The sequence below is a fragment of the Cherax quadricarinatus genome, chromosome 15 (assembly GCF_038502225.1).
Source record: "Cherax quadricarinatus isolate ZL_2023a chromosome 15, ASM3850222v1, whole genome shotgun sequence".
NCBI classification, from domain to species: Eukaryota; Metazoa; Arthropoda; class Malacostraca; order Decapoda; family Parastacidae; genus Cherax; species Cherax quadricarinatus.
In genome coordinates, this window is record NC_091306.1 from 31,290,896 (window position 1) to 31,304,001 (window position 13,106).

The 13,106-nt window shown below is 45.8% G+C and overlaps 1 protein-coding gene across 2 annotated transcripts in view; it reads left to right on the forward strand.

The window, feature by feature from the left end:
• SiaT (beta-galactoside-a-2,6-sialyltransferase) overlaps positions 1 to 12,753 on the forward strand; it is a 112,233-nt gene extending 99,480 nt beyond the window's left edge. For both annotated transcript variants that reach the window (XM_070085259.1, XM_070085260.1), the window contains 3 exons: positions 10,356 to 10,555; positions 11,198 to 11,372; positions 12,009 to 12,753. In XM_070085259.1, the coding sequence (XP_069941360.1) occupies positions 10,356 to 10,555; positions 11,198 to 11,372; positions 12,009 to 12,271 (638 nt within the window). In that variant the 3' untranslated portion in view covers positions 12,272 to 12,753. The remainder of the gene's footprint in view (positions 1 to 10,355; positions 10,556 to 11,197; positions 11,373 to 12,008) is intronic.
• Positions 12,754 to 13,106: the final 353 nt, after the last annotated feature.

The window sequence follows — 13,106 nt, forward strand, 5'->3', positions numbered from 1 at the left end:
CTGTAGTCTTTGGCCACCTAGCCTATACTCTGTCTGCAATCTTCTTTGCTCCTCCCCAATCTTCATGACTTTGCATTTGGCAGGGTTGAATTCGAGAAGCCAGTTTCTCGACCACATGTCCAGCCTGTCCAGGTCTCTTTGCAGTCCTGCCTCATCCTCATCCGATTTAATTCTTCTCATCAGCTTCACATCATCTGCGAATAGGGACACTTCAGAGTCTATTCCTTCCATCATGTCGTTCGCATATATCAAAAATAGCACTGGTCCTAGAACTGACCCCTGTGGGACCCCACTCGTCACAGGCGCCCACTGTGATACCTCTTCACGTACCATGACTCGTTGTTGCTTCCTTGTCAGGTATTCCCTGATCCATTGCAGCGCCCTCCCTGTTATATGCGCCTGATCCTCCAGATTCTGCACTAATCTCTTGTGGGGAACTGTGTCAAAGGCCTTCCTGCAGTCTAGGAAAATGCAATCAACCAACCCCTCTCTCTCGTGTCTTACTTCTGTTACCTTGTCATAAAACTCCAGAAGGTTTGTGACACAGGATTTGCCTTCCATGAACCCATGCTGGTTTTCATTTATAATCTTGTTCCACTCCAGGTGTTCGACCACTCTCCTCCTGATAATCTTCTCCATGACTTTGCACACAATACATGTCAGAGACACATGTCTGTAGTTTAGTGCCTCATTTCTGTTTCCTTTCTTAAATATGGGGACTACATTTGCTGTCTTTCATTTTTCAGGTAGTTGCCCAGTTTCAAGGGATGTGTTGAAGATTGTGGTTAGGGGCACGGACAGCATCTCTGCTCCTTCTCTAAGGACCCACGGGGAGATGTTGTCCAGTCCCATCGCCTTTGAGGTATGAAGGTCACTTAGCAGCTTCTGCACCTCCTCCTCGGTTGTTCGTATGTCATCCAACACTTGTTGGTATATTCCCTCTTGATGTTCCGTTCTGTGCTGTCTTCCCAGAGCCCTTCCTGTCTCTACTGTAAAAACTTCCGTAAATCTCCTGTTTAGCTCCTCACATACCTCCTGATCATTTCTTGTGAGTTCTCCACCTTCTGTCCTCAGTCTGATCACCTGGTCTTTGTTGTTTTCCTCCTGATGTGGCTATACAGCAGTTTCGTGTCAGTCTTGATTTTCGACGCTATGTTATTTTCATAGTCACTGGGCCTCCCTCCTTACCTGTGCATTCTCGTTCCTGGCTCTGTGACTAATCTCCCTATTTTCATGTGTTCTCTGCCTTCTGTACTTTTTCTATTTTCTATTGCACTTTGTTTTTGCCTCCTTACACCGTCTGGTAAACCAGGGGCTCGTTCTGGTCTTCCCATTGTTTCTGTTGCCCTTGGGAATAAACCTTTCCACTGCCTCCTTGCATTTTGTTGTTACATATTCCATCATTTCATTTACTGGCTTTCCTGCCAGTTCTCTGTCCCTCGGAACCTCCTGCAGGAAGTTCCTCAACCCTATGTAGTCCCCTCTTTTATAGTCAGTCTTTTCCCATTCAACTTCTGTTACTCTCTCCACTTGCAACTCTACTATGTATTCAAAGCACAGAACCACGTGGTCACTAGCTCCTAGGGGACTCTCATATGTGATGTCTTCAATGTCTGAACTGCCCATGGTGAACACAAGGTCCAATCTTGCTGGTTCATCCTCCCCTCTCTGATAGTGTCCTTAACATGTTGGTGCATGAGGTTTTCCAGCACCACATCCAACATGTGTGTTAGTGTGTGTGTGTGTGTGTGTGTGTGTGTGTGTGTGTGTGTGTGTGTGTGTGTGTGTGTGTGTGTGTGTGCTTGTGTGTGTGTGTGTGTGTGTGTGTGTGCGTGATTGTGTGCGTGTGTGTGTGTGTGTGTGTGTGTGTTTGTGTGTGTGTGTGTGTGTGTGTGTGTGTGTGTGTGTGTGTGTGTGTGTGTGTATGTGTTAGTTACCATTTTGTCCTAGGCACATGTCGATTAGACACTAGGCCTGTTGTATATGAGTACGTGTGCGTGTGTGTGTGTGTGTGTGTGTGTGTTCGTGTTCGTGTTCGTGTGCACGCATGTGTGTGTGTTAGTTACCATTTTGTCCTTGGCACATGTCGATTAGACACTAGGCCTGTTGTATATGAGTACGTGTGCGCATGTGTGTGTGTTCGTGTGCGTGTGTGTGTATGTGTGTGTGTGTGTGTGTGTGTGTTCGTGTGCACGCGTGTGTGTGTGTATGTACTCACCTAGTTGAGGTTGCGGGGGTCGAGTCCGAGCTCCTGGCCCCGCCTCTTCACTGATTGCTACTAGGTCACTCTCCCTGAGCCGTGAGCTTTATCATACCTCTGCTTAAAGCTATGTATGGATCCTGCCTCCACTACATCGCTTCCCAAACTATTCCACTTACTGACTACTCTGTGGCTGAAGAAATACTTCCTAACATCCCTGTGATTCATCTGTGTATTCAGCTTCCAACTGTGTCCCCTTGTTACTGTGTCCAATCTCTGGAACATCCTGTCTTTGTCCACCTTGTCAATTCCTCTCAGTATTTTGTATGTCATTATCATGTCCCCCCTATCTCTCCTGTCCTCCAGTGTCGTCAGGTTGATTTCCCTTAACCTCTCCTCGTAGGACATACCTCTTAGCTCTGGGACTAGTCTTGTTGCAAACCTTTGTACTTTCTCTAGTTTCTTTACGTGCTTGGCTAGGTGTGGGTTCCAAACTGGTGCCGCATACTCCAATATGGGCCTAACGTACACGGTGTACAGGGTCCTGAATGATTCCTTATTAAGTGTTATGTGTGCGTGTGTGTGCATGTGTGTGTGCGTGTGTGCGTGCGTGTGCGTGCGTGTGTGTGAGAGTGTGTACTCACCTATTTGTACTCACCTATTTATGGTTGCAGGGCTCGAGTCACAGCTCCTGGCCCCATCTCTTCGCTGATTGCTACTAGGTCCTCTCTCTCTCCCTGCCCCATGAGCTCTATCATACCTCGCCTTAAAACTATGTATGGTTCCCGCCTCCACTACATCACTTTCTAGGCTATTCCACAGCCTGACTACTCTATGACTGAAGAAATACTTCCTAACATCCCTTTGATTCATCTGAGTCTTCAACTTCCAATTGTGACCTCTTGTGTCTGTGTCCCTTCTCTGGAACATTCCGTCTTTGTCCACCTTGTCTATTCCGCACAGTATTTTATATGTCGTTATCATGTCTCCCCTGACCCTCCTGTCCTCCAGTGTCGTCAGGCCGATTTCCCTCAACCTTTCTTTGTAGGACAATCCCCATAGCTCTGGGACTAGTCTTGTTGCAAACCTTTGCACTTTCTCTAATTTCTTGACATGCTTGACTAGGTGTGGATTCCAAACTGGTGCTGCATACTCCAGTATGGGCTTGACGTAAATGGTATACAGAGTCTTAAACGAATCCTTACTGAGGTATCGGAACGCTATCCGTAAGTTTGCCAGGCGCCCGTATGCCACAGCAGTTATCTGATTGATGTGCGCCTCAGGAGATATGCTCAGTGTTATACTCACCCCCAGATCTTTTTCCTTGAGTGAGGTTTGCAGTCTTTGGCCATCTAAACTATATTGTGTCTGCGGTCTTCTTTGCCCTTCCCCAATCTTCATGACTTTGCATTTGGCAGGGTTAAATTCAAGGAGCCAGTTGCTGGACCAGGCTTGTAGCCTGTCCAGGTCTCTTTGTAGTCCTGCCTGATCCTCATCCGATTTGATTCTTCTCATTAACTTCGCATCATCTGCAAACAAGGACACTTCTGAGTCTATCCCTTCCGTTATGTCGTTCACATATACCAAGAACAGCACAGGTCCTAGGACTGACCCCTGTGGAACCCCGCTTGTGTGTGTGTGTATGAGTGTGTGTACTCACCTAATTGTACTCACCTAATTGTGGTTGCAGGGGTCGAGACTCAGCTCCTGGCCCTGCCTCTTCACTGTGTGTGTGTGTGTGTGTGTGTGTGTGTGTGTGTGTGTGTGTGTGTGTGTGAGTGTGTGCACATGTGTGTGTGTATGAGTGTGTGTATGAGTGTGTGTGTGTGTGTGTGTGTGTGTGTGTGTGTGTGACACAACAATCAATATTTGCACCAATAACTCATTACAGTTGTGACCGGGTGTGGAAGTGTGAATTGCTCATTACTCTATAATTTGTTCATAATTGTAGCCATGTATAAACGTAAGTAACTATTCTTACAGGAGTCATTACCTTTGTAACTTGTGAGTTCATTACCTTTGTACCTAGTTCAGCTATCAAAACTTTGGGGGGCCCAGTCCCTGGACCCATTACGTACCTCTGTAATCTGTAAATACCTTTGTAACTTGTCATGATTGTGACCAGGTCTACCTGGAGTTCATTACCTTTGTAAATTGTGAGTTCATTACCTTTGTAATTGCGAGTTCATTACCTCTGTAACTTGCTCGCCTATCAAAATTTTGGAGTCCAGTCCCTGGGCCAATTATGTATCTCTGTAATCTTTTGACTACCGCCCACAGGATGGGTATGGGGTGCATAATAAACATATTAAACTAACTTATTAAATAATTTTTTGTGCAATATTATTTATGTTTATTGATCCTGCATTACCCCGGAGATTTTTATTTTTATCCCATTTGGGATAATTTACCCCCAGTGCCCCAACGTTTGATATAAGGTAAGTTTTTTTTTTTTTTTTTTTTTTTAGATTTTTAAGCCGGGAAAGGTTACCCAGTCAGGATAACCCAAGAATGTCAGTGCGACACAAAGGACTGTCTGTCTTACTTCCACTGGGATCCTTTAATCATGTTCCCCAGGATGCTACCTACAACAGTTGAATAACACCCAGGTACCTACTTACTGCTAGGTGAACAACGGCAGTAGGTGTAAGGGAACGAGTACAGCATATCCGCCCGTGCTGGGTATCGAACCACGGACACTATGTGAGTTGAGTTCACTATTAATCATGCCACTCCATGACATTCTGCAGCCCACTGGTTGAGAAATGCTGTGTTAGTGGATGAAAAAAAAAAAGAAATTTATTCGGGTATAGCAAGTTGTGTTGAGATTTAGTCTGGGTGTGAAGTTAGTTTAATATGTTTATTATGCACCCCATACCCATCCTGTGGGTGGTAGTCACCACATACCCATCATGTGGGCGGTAGTCACCACATACCCATCATGTGGGCAGTAGTCACCACATGCCCATCCTGTGGGCGGTAGTCACCACATACCCATCATGTGGGTGGTAGTCACCACATACCCATCCTGTGGGCGGTAGTCACCACATACCCATCCTGTGGGCGGTAGTCACCACATACCCATCATGTGGGCGGTAGTCATCACTTACCCATCCTGTGGGCAGTAGTCACCACTTACCCATCCTGTGGGCAGTAGTCACCACATACCCATCATGTGGGCAGTAGTCACCACATACCCATCCTGTGGGCGGTAGTCACCACATACCCATCATGTGGGCGGTAGTCAAAAGATTACAGAGGTACATAATTGGTCCAGGGACTGGACTCCAAAGTTTTGATAGCTGTGCAAGTTACAGAGGTAATGAACTCACAATTTACAAAGGTAATGAACTCACAATTTACAAATGTAATGAACTCCAGGCAGGTCTGGTCACAATCATGACAAGTTACAAAGGTATTTACAGATTACAGAGGTACGTAATGGGTCCAGGGACTGGGCCCCCAAAGTTTTGATAGCTGAACTAGGTACAAAGGTAATGAACTCACAAGATTCAAAGGTAATGAATCCTGTAAGAATGGTTACTTACGTTAATACATGGCTACAATCATGAACAAATTACAGACCAATGAGCAATTCACACTTCCACAACCCGGTCACAACTGTAATGAGTTATTGGTGCAAATATTGATTGTTGAATCTCACACTCACACACACACACACACACACACACACACACACACACACACACACACACACACACACACACACACACACACATACACACACACACACACACACACACACATACACACACACACACACTGAAGGAACTAGGACATGTCCAAGGACCTTACCAGATACCTGTGGGGGCCAGGAACAGGTGAGCAGGAAGGACAAACCAAGAAGCATAGGGGCCATAACTAGGGAAGGGACTGAAGGAAGGAACACTCCATGGGAAGGAACTAAAACACATCAGAGGATGCAATGGGAGTCACAGTGGGAGGTGGAAAGGGAGAGATCCGTGTTTGTCTATGGGCTAGACGAAGCTAAAGGGGAAACTTGTGATGAAAGAAAGCAGGAGGAGAAAAAAGCGATTGAAGATATCATGAAGGTGATAGGTGAGGGGGACATGACCCAGGTGGCAAATTTTCGGAGAATTGGGTGGTTCACAAAGAAAAGGAATCGGCCTCTCAAAGTAATTTTCAAGGCAGAATCAACCCGAACCATGATCCTGCAGGAGAAAGCACGGCTGAGAGGCAAGCAGGAGTTCTGGAGTGTGTACCTCGATCGAGACAGAACACAGGACGAAAGGAAGACGATGAAAGAGAGAGTTCAAAAACGAAAGGAGAAATGGGAGGAAATGAAAAAGGAGAGCAGAATAACCCAGGATCAAATGGAAGGACAAGCACACCCCCCAGAAACATCTGCAGAAGGACTCCGGCCACGGCACCCCCAAGGCAACTGAACAATCCAAACCAACCATCACACACCGATCCCTCTGTTTCCACCCCCCGCACCACAGTTACAGTATTAGAACAGAAGTTGAAGGTTTGGTACACAAATGCAGATGGATTAACGAATAAACATGAGGAATGGCAAGAAAGAATCAATGAGAAGTCCCCAGACATCATAGCAGTTACAGAAACAAAACTCACAGAGACAATAACAGATGCAATCTTCCCACCAGGATACCAGATCATGAGGAAAGATAGAAGGGGCAGGGGGGGAGGTGGGGTTGCTCTGCTCGTAAAAAACAGATGGAAATTCGAGAAAATGGAAGGCATAGATGAGACGGGAGAAAGAGACTACGTAGCAGGTACACTTCAGTCTGGGGAACACAAAGTGGTTATTGCAGTGATGTATTATCCACCACAGAACTGCAGGAGGCCAAGAGAGGAATATGAAGAGAGCAACAGAGCAGTGGTGGACACACTTGCTGAGGTGGCAAGAAGAGCTCATTCCAGCAGAGCAAAGTTGCTGGTTATGGGGGATTTCAACCACAGGGAGATTGACTGGGAAAACCTGGAGCCACATGGGGGTCCCGAAACATGGAGAGCCAGGATGCTGGACGTGGTGCTGGAAAACCTCATGCACCAACATGTTAAGGACACTACCAGAGTGAGAGGGGAGGATGAACCAGCAAGATTGGACTTTGTGTTCACCCTGGGCAGCTCAGACATTGAGGACATCAAGTATGAGAGTCCCCTAGGAGCTAGCGACCATGTGGTTCTGTGCTTTGAATACATAGTAGAGCTGCAAGTGGAGAGAATAACAGGAGTTGAATGGGAAAAGCCTGACTATAAAAGAGGGGACTACATAGGGTTGAAGAACTTCCTGCAGGAGGTCCAGTGGGACAGAGAACTGGCTGGAAAGCCAGTAAATGAAATGATGGAATATGTAACAACAAAATGCAAGGAGGCAGTGGAAAGGTTTATTCCCAAGGGCAACAGTAACAACGGGAAGACCAGAACGAGCCCCTGGTTTTCCTGATGGTGTAAGGAGGCAAAAACAAAGTGCAATAGAGAATGGAAAAAGTACAGAAGGCAGAGAACACACGAAAATAGGGAGACCAGTCACAGAGCCAGGAATGAGTATGCACAGGTAAGGAGGGAAGACCAGCGACAGTATGAAAATGACATAGCATCGAGAATCAAGACTGACCCGAATCTGTTGTATAGCCACTTCAGGAGGAAGACAACAGTCAAAGACCAGGTGATCAGATTAAGGACAGAAGGTGGAGAACTCACAAGAAATGATCAGGAGGTATGTGAGGAGCTGAACAGGAGATTTAAGGAAGTTTTTACAGTAGAGACAGGATGGGGTGTGGGAAGACAGCACAGAAGGGAACATCAAGAGGGAATATACCAACAAGTGTTGGATGACATACGAACAACTGAGGAGGAGGCGAAGAAGCTCTTAGGTGACCTTGACACCTCAAAGGCGATGGGACCGGACATCTCCCCATGGGTCCTTAGAGAAGGAGCAGAGATGCTGTGCGTGCCTCTAACCACAATCTTCAACACATCCCTTGAAACTGGGCAACTACCTGAGAAATGGAAGACAGCTAATGTAGTCCCCATATTTAAGAAAGGAAACAGAAACGAGGCACTAAACTACAGACCTGTGTCTCTGACATGTATTGTGTGCAAAGTCATGGAGAAGATTATCAGGAGGAGAGTGGTCGAACACCTGGAAAGGAACAAGATTATAAATGAAAACCAGCATGGGTTCATGGAAGGCAAATCTTGTATCACAAACCTCCTGGAGTTTATGACAAGGTAGCAGAAGTAAGACACGAGAGAGATGGGTGGGTAGATTGCGTTTTCCTAGACTGCAGGAAGGCCTTTGACACAGTTTCCCACAAGAGATTAGTGCAGAAGGTGGAGGATCAGGCACATGTAAAAGGGAGGGCACTGCAATGGATAAGGGAATACCTGACAAGGAGGCAGCAACGAGTCATGGTACGTGAAGAGGTATCACAGTGGGCGCCTGTTACGAGCGGGGTCCCACAGGGGTCAGTTCTAGGACCAGTGCTATTTTTGATATATGTGAACGACATGATGGAAGGAATAGACTCTGAAGTGTCCCTGTTCGCAGATGACGTGAAGTTGATGAGAAGAATTAAATCGGACGAGGATGAGGCAGGACTGCAAACAGACCTGGACAGGCTGGACATGTGGTCCAGTAACTGGCTTCTCAAATTCAGTCCAGCCAAATGCAAAGTCATGAAGATTGGGGAGGGGCAAAGAAGACCGCAGACAGAGTATAGGCTAGGTGGACAAAGACTACAGACCTCACTCAGGGAGAAAGACCTTGGGGTGACCATAACACCGAGCACATCACCGGAGGCACACATCAACCAAATAACTGCTGCAGCATACGGGCGCCTGGCAAACCTGAGAATAGCGTTCCGATACCTTAATAAGGAATCGTTCAAGACACTGTACACTGTGTATGTTAGGCCCATACTGGAGTATGCAGCACCAGTCTGGAACCCACACCTGGTCAAACACGTCAAGAAGTTAGAGAAAGTACAAAGGTTTGCAACAAGGCTAGTCCCAGAGCTCAAGGGAATGTCGTACGAGGAAAGGTTAAGGGAAATCGGACTGACGACACTGGAGGACAGAAGGGTCAGGGAAGACATGATAACGACATACAAGATACTGCGGGGAATAGACAAGGTGGACAGAGATAGGATGTTCCAGAGAGGGGACACAGGGACAAGGGGTCACAACTGGAAGCTGAAGACTCAGACGAGTCACAGGGACGTTAGGAAGTATTTCTTCAGTCATAGAGTTGTCAGCAAGTGGAATAGCCTAGCAAGTGAAGTAGTGGAGGCAGCAACCATACATAGTTTTAAGAAGAGGTATGACAAAGCTCAGGAGGCAGAGAGAGAGAGGACCCAGTAGCGATCAGTGAAGAGGCGGGGCCAGGAGCTGAGTATCGACCCCTGCAACCACAAATAGGTGAGTACAAATAGGTGAGTACACACGCATGCACACGCACACTTATGAGTGTGAAGGATGATGGTTTATGTTGTAGCAGAGAGACACGAGGCACTGTAATTATGTAGAGAATAAGATTACAAGTAATTTGAATACAATATGGTGGTATAAAAGAAACAATTAAAATCGTAGAACAGGGGTTGTTAATAATTTAAAAAATATGATTCAGCAAGGTGGGTTAATTATGATGATACCTATGTTAATCTTAGATGTATGGAAGATGTCAGATACATCCCAAGAAGGGTTGGAAGGAAGGTGTAAGAAGTAGGATTGTGACCGTCCAGTAGGCACGATTGAGCGTCCTTGAGTGAAGACGAGAAGCAGTTTTAATGATTTGAAATCCTGTAAGAGTGTGAGCAAGGTAATATCTATTAAGAGATGCAGGTAAATCGGTTAACTAGATTTGAGTTTTGAAGGGAGAAAATAGAGTCCCTGCACTTTGAATCAGTGGATTATTACATTATGATGTCTATGCACGTCCAGGGAGGTACTTACTAAATGTACTGTATTTACTTCTTTAGGTTAGGTCACTCTGCTTTGGCAGGAAGGATTGAATTTATGATTGTTATTGGTAATTTAGTTATTTTCTTTTTATTCTCTTCCGGTGAACAATATACAGGTATAATCTTAGTTTTGGACTGTGTCCCCCAGACTGGCATGATGCAGTAATGTGTTTCATGTTCCCTAGACTCCCACGATGCAGTAATACGCTTCAACCACGCACCCACCGAGGGGTTCGAGGAAGACGTAGGTACGAGGACAACCTTGAGAATCATCAACTCTCAGGTTGTAACTAAGCCCAACTTCGACTTCTGGGGCTCACCCCTGTACTCTGGCGTGGCGTTGCTGGTGTGGGATCCCTGCAAGTATAATGCCTCCCTGGACGAGGTGAGCCGGTCACCCTTCACTTTCCCACAGACTGTCTCCACTATGTCCTCTGTCTCACTACCAACATCAGGTCCCTCTCCTATATTCTTGTTTCCCCAGTTCTTCACATACACTCCTGTCTTCCTCACATGTAAGTAAGTTTATTTAGGTACAGGTACACATAAGTACAATTATCATGCACAGTTTAACATGTATAAATTACTTAGGATAACCCAAAAAAGTCAAAGTGACTTATTTCCATTGTGGTCTTTGTAATATTTCAATATTTAAAGCCTAGCTGTAAATTACAGTAGAAATTAGTCATCATTATAACCTTAAAAAAATTAAAACAGTTAAGTAACTCAACTGTGTGAATCCTCTTCTTCTTTTTCACACAGCCACCATTATCTCTTTCTTCCATATCTCATATCCCACTCTCTTCTTCTCATACCCACCCCTCTCCACAGTCTTTCTCTCACATACATTTATTCACTTAACTGTCTCTTCTAAACATAGTCCATTGCAACCTTCATTATTTGTAATTTGGTTCATGGAAAACAGATGAAAAAATTTAACTAATCTTCTATTTTTATTTTATTTGCTAAATATAATGGCAGTGACTGGAATTTATAAGTACACTGTACAGTATTTCCATTCCTGCAGTGGTACAGGTCACCGGACTTTGACTTCTTCCCCGTGTACTTCCGTCGACGACTGATGCTGCCACAGGAGGACATGCATCTGCTGCACCCAGCCTCCCTCTGGCGGGTGTGGGATGTGCTTCAGAGCCATACGAACACCCACGTCCTCCCCAACCCACCCTCCTCTGGCTTCCTCGGTGAGCTTCCTCTCATACCGTCTCCTGCCACAGACATGCATCATCAAATACTCATGTTCAGTCGTGCTGTATAGCCCTTGTGGCTTAGCACTTCATTTTGATTATAATAATAATCATGTTCAGTCACAATTAAACACACCTAGTCATTAATGAAATAAAATCACAGAAAGGATGGTGCTCGAACAATGGCAGGCGAGTCCTAAAATTACCTGGTGACTGAACCAGGTGGCTCTGTGAGTTTTAGGACTCTCCTGCCATGGGTTTGAGCTCGACACATTCTGTGACCTGTTTGCAAACATGTTATTAAGATTTCATGAGTCATGTATGAAACTATAAAAACACACACATGTATAGTACAAACATATTTACCCTGAGGTCAGTGGTCAGAATATTCTGTGCATGAACAAAAGTTCCCGAGTTTCATCCCAGGAACTTTTTTGTGAACATAATGACAGTGTGTAACAACCAAGTGATTGAATTAGCATAATTTTTGTTATTTTGTATGCAAAATTTTTAGTTTTTAACACTTGGTCGACAAATAAATTGTATAGATGAGTTGTGAAATTATCATAATGCGAACCTAATAACCAGGTCTTTATAATGTTAAAATATGTGAGTAATTGGTGTGTTTTACAGGTATAATACTGATGATGGCTCACTGTGAGACGTTAAGTGTAGTTGAGTACGTCCCTTCACTACGACAAACAAACAAGTGCCACTACTGGAACAAATATGAGAACCCTGTGTGCACCTTCGGTGGCTGGCATCCACTGGCGACTGAGAAACTCCTATCTCTTGTTCTTAATGAGGCCAGCGATGAGGAAACTTTCAGTGAAGGTTTTATCAGGATACCTGGCTTCAGGTCCCTGACCTGCCCATCTCTACACCCGGGTACATAGAGAAGACTGGCTTCAGGTCCCTGACCTGCCCATCTCTACACCCGGGTACATAGAGAAGACTGGCTTCAGGTCCCTGACCTGCCCATCTCTACACCCGGGTACATAGAGAAGACTGGCTTCAGGTCCCTGACCTGCCCATCTCAACACCCGGGTACATAGAGAAGACTGGCTTCAGGTCCCTGACCTGCCCATCTCAACACCCGGGTACATAGAGAACACATCATGTGTTGACATACAGTGGCTGTAGATATGGCAACACAGCGTTCAACTCCAGCCACCTTCCACACCTGCAACACAACCTTCACCAGTAGTCACCCTCCACACCAGTAACAACCTTCACCAGTAGTCACCCTCCACACCAGCAACACAACCTTCACCAGTAGTCACCCTCCACACCTGCAACACAACCTTTACCAGTAGTCACCCTCCACACCAGCAACACAACCTTCACCAGTAGTCACCCTCCACACCAGCAACACAACCTTCACCAGTAGTCACCCTCCACACCTGCAACACAACCTTCACCAGTAGTCACCCTCCACACCTGCAACACAACCTTCACCAGTAGTCACCCTCCACACCAGCAACACAACCTTCACCAGTAGTCACCCTCCACACCTGCAACACAACCTTCACCAGTAGTCACCCTCCACACCAGCAACACAACCTTCACCAGTAGTCACCCTCCACACCTGCAACACAACCTTCACCAGTAGTCACCCTCCACACCTGCAACACAACCTTCACCAGTAGTCACCTTCCTCACCAGCAACACAGCCTTCACCAGTAGTCACCCTCCACACCAGCAACACAACCTTCACCAGTAGTCACCCTC